Here is an 8,264-nt window from a genome sequence, read left to right on the forward strand (position 1 = left end):
CCACAGACCTGGGCTTCTCTTAACCTCTCAAAGACTTGGCTTAGCAGGCACTCCGTATCACTTCACATCCTTGTCTGTACAGCTGGGCAATGAATTAGGGATCCACAGCACTGACTTCTCCTAAAACCCACCCTGCTGTGCAGTGTACCTCCTTTTAATGAGACAGGGTCAAGTTCACTTGGTGCTGTTTTAGGCAGGTCCCACCAGGGCACATCCAGCCCCGTACTCCTCAGGCTGCTACTTGCCTGACCTCCCGTACAAACCAAAAACAAAGATATCTGAAAGAGAGATTTTAAATCACGCTAATGCCAAAATGGTGTTTCATTGTTTCTGAGTGAGCAAATATCATATCGGACAAATTCTTATGTGCAAAATTATCTTTTCATTTCAGCCACTACATTTCCGGAGCACTCAGTCTAAGACGCTTCCAATAACAATGATGGAAGATAAAGAAGTTGGCACGTATCTGTTTATGAAAACAGACATTAGTGAATATTCCCAGGCAGAAAAAATGCACACATTCTCCATTTAAAATCCTCAAAAGGACACTTGAAATAGTTTAAATGTTTCCTTCTTTGATTGAGAGGGGAAGAATAGAGGGAGAAGAAGGGGTTTAACTCTCCTAAGAGTAATTACAAACAACAAACATCAATTCCCAGCTGTTTTGTATTTCTTTTGTGAGTTTAGTTTCAAAGATTCTGAAGTGCACTTGGCATTATTTGTGTTTTGTCTTTGTGCACAGCATCGGCCTCTTGTCTCTACCCAGATTTACACCCATGCCAGTGCCAGCATCAATGACCTCCACGCCAGAGCTGTGCTGAGGACCCGGGCCACGGTGCCATAAATAACTTCATGTCCCCACCAAAACCACGGTGCTGGAGCTGCACTGCCACATGGACAGAGCAGCCACCAGCAGAGGGAGCGGCAAACTCGGCACAGAGATCCCCAAAAAAGAATAACATGGGGGATTTGGGGAGCATTGATGCTGGGTATAAGAAAATGGCCCAGGGAAGGATGGAGACTCTTTTGTCCAATACATGCTAGCAAATGATGACACTGTTACTCTGTCCTGATGGCAAAAGAGAGCCAAAGAGACAGGTGTCAGTATTCCTCCTGTAGATATCAAGCTTTAGAAATGCACACGTAGCCCTGCTGGATGGCAGGGTCCCCGGGGGGCTGCAAGGAGCGCACACAGCATGGGCAGGTCTAAGGGCTCCAGGAGCTTCCCATACCCCTCGGTCCCCCCATCTCTGGGCCATCGACTGAAAAGTGTGAGGGACAGGAGCAAAGTGGCAATGAGGAACCACTCTGCTTTTTATCCAGTGCTTTCCAAATGTTTTTCCTCCCAGCGAAACCAAAGGGACCAGTTCCACCAGTTCCAGCTTTCCCAGCTCACCGTCTCTTCCCAAAGGCACCGGGACCCGAGGCCAGCTGCCCAGCCAGCCCCTTGTACTCAGCATGTTTACACGGGGAAGGGACGTGAGCTGCTGTAGGCAGCTGCCCCACTGGAGGAATTGCTCCACTCACAAGGAGCTGATCCCCCTGACCACCAGCACAAGCTGGAAAATCCTCAGGGTTTCCTTCATTTACACCACTTCTTGGGCCTGGGACAGTCGGAGCATGTCGGTGCGGCCGCGCAGCTCCCGCTGGTGCCGCAGAGGGAGCAGGGAGGTTGTGCTGAGCCAGCTCTGCTAAATTTACCCCACCTTGGGACTCTGACGTGAAGTGGGCACAGCAGGTTTGGGCAGACGTGCCGGGCTTGGGAGCTGTTGCGAGGTTTTTCTGAGATTCTGGCAATGCCCCAAAGCAGCTGACTCACTCCTCCTCTCAGGTCAGGGCTTCGCAGCTGTAACTCCGGTGAGACCGGGGGTTATTTCTGATGCACAGTGCTGTACAATCAGCGTCCACTCCGTTACCCTTGCTGGTGAAGGATGGTTCTTGTCTCCAGCGAGCTTTCTTTAGCTTTTACTCCAAAGCCGTTCAGTAAGAGGGGAGCCGATGTGAAAAGGTACGGCGTTTTCTTTTTGCTGGAGATTCCCCATCTTGAGTTATTTGGTGACTTTGAGCTTGCTGTAATCAATGAGCTTGTTGTAATCAACGTCCTTGTCCTTTCTGTCCGCCGTATGCAGCATATGGATTTGTGATTTGTTGCTAGAGATGACTTGGCATTTGTGAGTCGTGTCAATGGATGCAAAAGCAGATTCATCCTAATTATATTGAACCGCTGATCAACTTAGTAATCTAGCCTTAGGTTCCTGAGCAGTAAATCATGCAGGTTACAAACAAAGAGCATGGGATAAAAATGTTAACTGCATTCATTAGCTTGAACATTTGGCAGGCAATTACCTGGACAAAAATACGTTTAAAGAGCCCTGGCACATTTCTTTGCTCTCTCCTCTTGTAGCCTGTTAATACGCTACTAAAAGTGACAACTTTAACACCTCTGTTCTCTTGTTTTCTGTGTGTAATGATGTGTCTGCTTTAGGGAGGCTGGGCAGAGGTTGGAAAGGGCTTGGGTGCGTGGAGGTTCCCAGTGATGTCCGTGCCCCAGCCTGCCGAGTCGCCTGTTTGCCACACGTCAATTTGCTTGTGGAGCAGCTGTGAAATTGCAGCGGATTTTAGGTATCCATGAGAGTATCCGTGCATTTCCCTGAGTAGAATAATGTGTACCTTGTGCTCTGGGCGACACGCTATAATTAGTTTATGGAAGTTGTTTGTCTCTGAAGGTCTATAAATACACATACATAAAACTATACGGGAACGAGCAGTCACATGCCCGAAGCAAACGCATTCTGATGCAGAAGAGCTTTCTATGCTGACACCCCCCCGACGCTGTTCCACTGCTGATCTTTCTTTCACTTCACGTCAGGCTGACCAAAAATATTTACTTTCTTCTTAAACACAAATAGACTGAAACGGACGGAGAATCTCCCCCTGAAACGAAGAGCGTTCACCACTCAGTGCCAACCTGGGCTTGCTCTCTCTAGGAGAGGGCAAAGAAATAAACCAAAACCCAGCCTCCTCAGGCAGAACTCTCTGTTCCTCTTGTCAAACAATTCCCCTCTGATTCCCTGGCACCACCCGAGTACCTCCAAGAGAACAGCTTCATTTATCGACCCAGCCTAGTTCAGCCCAACCAACCCCTCCAACTTTTTCAAGTGACTTTTTCCACGAAACACTCTCCCCGTTCCTCCAGTCTGAGAGAAAAGCCACAACGCTGCGTGTCCCCCCGAGGGTTCGTTGCCCCAGTGGGCTCCCACCACCGCCACGTGCCGTAGTGGCAGCCACTGGCTTCTGCTGGAGGCGCAGAAGGAGCGGGGCTGGTGTGACAGAGGTGGGCACGGAGTGCCTGGGCTCCTTGTTCTGGAGGAGAGCGGGGGATATAAGGGGAGGGGAAGGGCCCAGGGGAGGGGAAGGAGGGGAAGGGCCCAGGGGAGGGGAAGGGCCCAGGGAGGGGAAGGGCCCCGTCCGGCTCGGGTGGAGCTGTCCCTTCAGCACCACGGCCCGGGCATCTGCAGCCCGGCACGGTTCGGCACGGCTCGGCTTGGCACGGCTCGGCACGGCACGGCTCGGTTTGGCACGGCTCGGCTTGGCACGGCTCGGCTTGGCACGGCTCGGCACGGCACGGCTCGGTTTGGCACGGCTCGGCTTGGCACGGCTCGGCTTGGCACGGCTCGGCACGGCACGGCCCGGCACGGCGCGGCTCGGCATGGCCCGGTTCGGCATTTTCTCGGCACGGCTCGGCTCGAAGCGAGCCAACGCTCCCAGCAGAGGACAAGCGGGGGGGTGCCGAGCGGGTGCCAAGGGGGTGCAAAGGGAGATCCGTGCCGGAGGGGGGGGGTGTACGGGGGGGGGACGGGAGGTGCCCGAGTGGGTGCGGGGCGGGTGTGCAGAGGGGTGCGGTGCGGGGGGGGGGGGGGAACGGGGGGGCTGCACCCCGCTGTGCGCTGGGGGGGGGGTGGGGGCATGGACCGGGAGAGCGCAGCGGGGTCTGCACGCAGCGCCGGGTGCGGCCGCGCAGAGCTCGGGGGGGGCAGGACAGGGCTGGGTGTGCCGAGCTGTGCCGTGCCCAGCCGAGCTGTGCCGAGCCGTGCTGAGCCGTGCCGAGCTGTGCCGAGCCGTGCTGAACCGTGCCGAGCTGTGTCGTGCCCAGCAGAGCCGTGCCGTGCCGTGCCGAGCTGCACCGAACCGTGCTGAACCGTGCCCAGCCGTACAGAGCCGTGCCGCGCCGCGCCGAACCGTGCCGAGCCGTGTCCAGCCGAGCCGAGCCGAGCCGAGCCGTGCCAACCAGCGTGTGCGTGTGCCCGTGCCCGTGCCCGTGGCAGCGGGTCCCGCACCGCCAGCACACGGCAGAGCAGCCGGCGGGGGGAGCCGCTGCCCGCCCCCGGCCGGTGAGTGCCGCCGCACCGCGACCGGGGCACAACCGGGGGGAGACGGGGGGGGGTCGGTGGGTTCGGGGGAAGCGGGGAGCACAGCGGGGGGGGCGGGGGGGCGGGGGGGACCGGGGCTGGGGGGCACGCAACTTTGCCGGGAGGACCGGGGGGGGGGGGGACCGGGGCTGCGCGGCTGGGGCTAGGGATGCCGGCCCCCACCCCGGCTCCCCGGGGCCGGGCACTGACACCCCCCCCCCAAAAAAAAAACTCCATCCTCCCCCCCCCCCTCCAGGCATCTCCGCTGCCCGCTGCGCCCTCCCCGGCGCTCACAGCCGCGGCTGAACTAAGTTGCCCAGAAGCCATTTACCCCACCCCCCAGCCCCCGGCAGCTTCCCCCCCGAGGGGAAAATGCCGGCAGCAGCCCTCACCCCCCCTCTCTGCACCCTCTTTTACAGGCGGGGCTGCTCCCACGTAACCATGCCAGGATCGCTCGGTGCGGCGCGGGAGGCTCTGCCCTGGTAGCCCGGGGTGCTCGGGGGGGGGCTCAGCCATGAATTCCTCGCCCCCCGTCCCCCGGGCCCCCCCCGGCTTGCTGCAGCTCTGGCAGGAGGAGAACCAGACCCAAGGCGGGCTGTGGAACGGGAGCCAGGAGCTGGGCTGGGAAGAGCTGGAGAAGATGCTCTTCCTCTTCGCCAAGGAGCCCGTCACCATCAGCCTCACGGCCATGTACCTGGTGTCCTTCGTGGTGGGCTTCGTGGGCAACATCATGTCCATCAGGGTGCTCACTCGGAAGCGCCCGAGCCGGGCGTCCAGCCTGAGTGCCACCCGCAGCCTCCTCATCAACCTGGCCGTGTGCGACCTCATGGTGGTGTGCGTCTGCATGCCCATCACCGTGGGGAACCTCATCTACAAAGCCTGGGTGTATGGGGACTTCCTTTGCCGGGCCGTGCCCTTCATCCAGGCCGTTTCGGTCTCTGCCAGCGTCCTCAGCCTGACCGTCATCAGTGTGAACCGGTACTACAGCGTGCACAACCCGCTCAACGCCCGCTCTTTCTTCACCCAGAAGAGGATCCTGAGCACCATCCTGGTGGTGTGGCTGCTGTCTTCGGGGATCTGCATGCCGCTCATCTTCATGAACAGACGGGATGAGATTGGGGTGGTGGAGGGCCTGCCCCTGGTGTTCTCCATCTGCAGGGAGATTTGGCCTCAGGAGAGGCTCAAGCAAGCCTACAACTTTCTGCTCTTCTGTGCTCTCTACTGCCTGCCGGTCCTGTTCAACATGGTCATCTGCTTCCTCACGGTGCGCCGGCTGTGGAGCCGCAGCAGCCAGCTGAAGGAGAGCAGTGCCCTGAACCGCTCTCTGCCGGCCTCCAGGCTGAAGATCCGCAAGAAGGTGGCCCAGATGGTGGTGGCCCTGGTCCTGCTCTTCGCCATCTCCTGGCTGCCCGTCTACCTGATGGACATCTGGATCGATTTCAACATCCCCAAGTCCTTGCAGGATGTGACTCCTTCTCCTTGGATCCTGCAGCTCAGGCCTTTTGCCCAGTGGCTCGGCCTCAACAATTCCAGCCTCAACCCTATATGCTATTGCTTTGTTGGGAACCTCTACAGGTCAGCCAAGGAGATGAAGAGCAAGTACCACCAAAGAATGGTCTCTCTCTTTAACTTCTCTCTGTCTGAAGGGACAACCCGTTCCTCAGTCCCAGAGCTGCTCTCTTACCAGAGCTCCACGCAGCCTGCGAGGAAAGGACCCTCTGCCACAGGCAGGAGGTTTCAGGGAGGACAGGGCAATAAGAACAAGCGTGGACGCTTGAATTCTTGCCAGCATCCACCCCCGAACACTGTCTCCAGTGAGAACACTTCCTTGTAATTCTGCTCAGGCGGTGCACCTTACCTCCTCACCTGTATTTAAGGACTCTCGAGAGGTCTTTCTGAGCGAGATATTTTAATGACGGAAAAAACTTTCTTCTATTCACTCCCACCACCAGTTCAAAAATACAGAGACAGGGCAAGAAGGGAAGAACGTGGGGAAAAAATTTTTAAACAAATAAAACATTTTAACTAAAAAACATAAAAATAAAACATTTTAACTCAGATCAAGCGTTAAGACAAATGATTTCTACTAGGGACAACTGGACGTGTAACCTGTTGCCCAGCCAGCAGGCACATGATCCGACAGACAGCTTCCCAACGAGAGGGCTCTCCCCTGCAGCTCCATCTCTGAGTGCTACAGCAGAGAAGCAGGTTGGATACAACAGCAACTTGGCTGCTTGCTGCTCACCCTGCGCCGATAAAAAGCAGCCAGAACAGGCACTCTCTGCTACAGATATGTCAGTTATTACCAGCAGTGAAGAAACACTAGAAACAGCATCATAAAAAAATTAGTGGGGAATTTCACACACTTTACCACTCAAGATTTCATTGTCTGATCGTACTGTTTCACTCCCCCATGCAGATAAATTCTCCTGATGTGAAGAGACAGCACCAGAAGTACTAAAGGAATCATCACCACTCCACATTTGGAAATTCAGAATGGATAATGGAGCCCTGGAGGTGATTTAGAAAATGCAATAGGAAAATATTCTTTGGGTATCAGCTGTCTTTTTCTTACTGCTATGTTACCGTGTGTGGAGTCAAAAGAACCAGGCTTCTATTAACGTGATTTGCACTTGAAAAACCAGCGCTTGTTTGGCTGTGTCTGTACCAAGCTAAGTCAATGGCATGTGAAAATAAAAATAGAAAGTGTTTTATAGCTAGTAAAATCAGAATCAAATAATGCAATGCTATTTGTCTGGGAAGGAGAGAATCAAAGTGCTTTCTTTTCCCGAGGATCAGAAGTAGGTTAAAATCTATTTCTTCCATCATTTCTTTTAAAAGAGCCTTTGATAAATAAATTGTATATTTTTATTATATTAGCATCAAAAGGCCTCACTAAAGCTTAAGAATCCCATTGCATGGAGCACTGGGGTTGTATAAGGAGGGGAAACCTTTCTCCCAAAGATCTCGAAGTGCAAACACACCAGAGCAGGCAACAGGTGGGAGGAAAAAAAATACAGCAATGCTCGGCAGGGCTGGAATGAAACCACAGATTGGCCCCTACCCTGTGCCTTCCCCGTGCTGGCTACGAGGGGCTGCACGCTGCATCCTGATGCTGCCAGAAGAGTCTGTCCACACTGATTCATGCAGGGCTCCTTCACAGTGCCCCGAAAAACAGAAGCAGTGGGCATCCTGGGAGGGGATTTTGCATCTAATGGAACTCAGGCTTTTGAAGACTGGGAGCTTTTTTAGTTACTGAATGATGGGATGATGCTCTGGGAAATCTCAGTTTCAGATAATATCCTCCTGCCTTCTGGAAAGCCTTTTGCTCACCAAAAAAAAAAAAAAAAGAGAGGCCAAAAATAGCCATTCATATCATCAATATTTCCACCTTTTTAATGGTCATTAAATAACATTTTATGTTACTAATGATTTGCCTGGAAAACAAGAGATTCCTCCTTAACAGGCAGCGCCCTCTGCAATTTGTATTCCCTTTCTGTGTGAAGGAGAAAGAAATTACAACTACTCAGATTTACTTTGGGTGAGAAATGTCTTTTATGTGTTCGGGGAGATGAGGACATTTGCATTTTTGCAGGTGATACAGAAGTGTGCTACTCCTTGATCTTTTAGTGGCTGCGGAGTAAAGCCTGTGAAGATTTTATTTCCTCTTTCAGGGTGTGTTTTTAGGGCTGGCAAAAATGTGCTGGGCTCTGGAGCACTAAAAGCTTGCTCTGAATGCCCACTGAGTCCAGGTCCCGGAGACAGATGTCTGCCACCCACAGACCAGATGTGACACGATGCTGAAACCTCCCCACCTTGCCCTGACCAACATATTTAATCCTGCCCTGATTAAAT

General features: G+C 54.2%; 1 protein-coding gene across 1 annotated transcript; it reads left to right on the top strand.

The window, feature by feature from the left end:
* Positions 1-4,923: 4,923 nt before the first annotated feature.
* On the top strand, positions 4,924-6,243 carry LOC118249344 (galanin receptor type 1-like). Its single transcript, XM_035549170.1, has one exon. The coding sequence runs from the start codon at positions 4,924-4,926 to the stop codon at positions 6,241-6,243; it is 1,320 nt and encodes a 439-aa protein (XP_035405063.1).
* Positions 6,244-8,264: the final 2,021 nt, after the last annotated feature.

The sequence above is a fragment of the Cygnus atratus genome, chromosome 15 (genome assembly GCF_013377495.2).
Source record: "Cygnus atratus isolate AKBS03 ecotype Queensland, Australia chromosome 15, CAtr_DNAZoo_HiC_assembly, whole genome shotgun sequence".
NCBI classification, from domain to species: domain Eukaryota; kingdom Metazoa; phylum Chordata; class Aves; order Anseriformes; family Anatidae; genus Cygnus; species Cygnus atratus.

What these genes read in the sequence shown, in the direction of transcription:
- LOC118249344 (XM_035549170.1), top strand. Translation starts at nt 4,924, where the DNA reads ATGAATTCCTCGCCCCCCGTCCCCCGGGCCCCCCCCGGCTTGCTGCAG.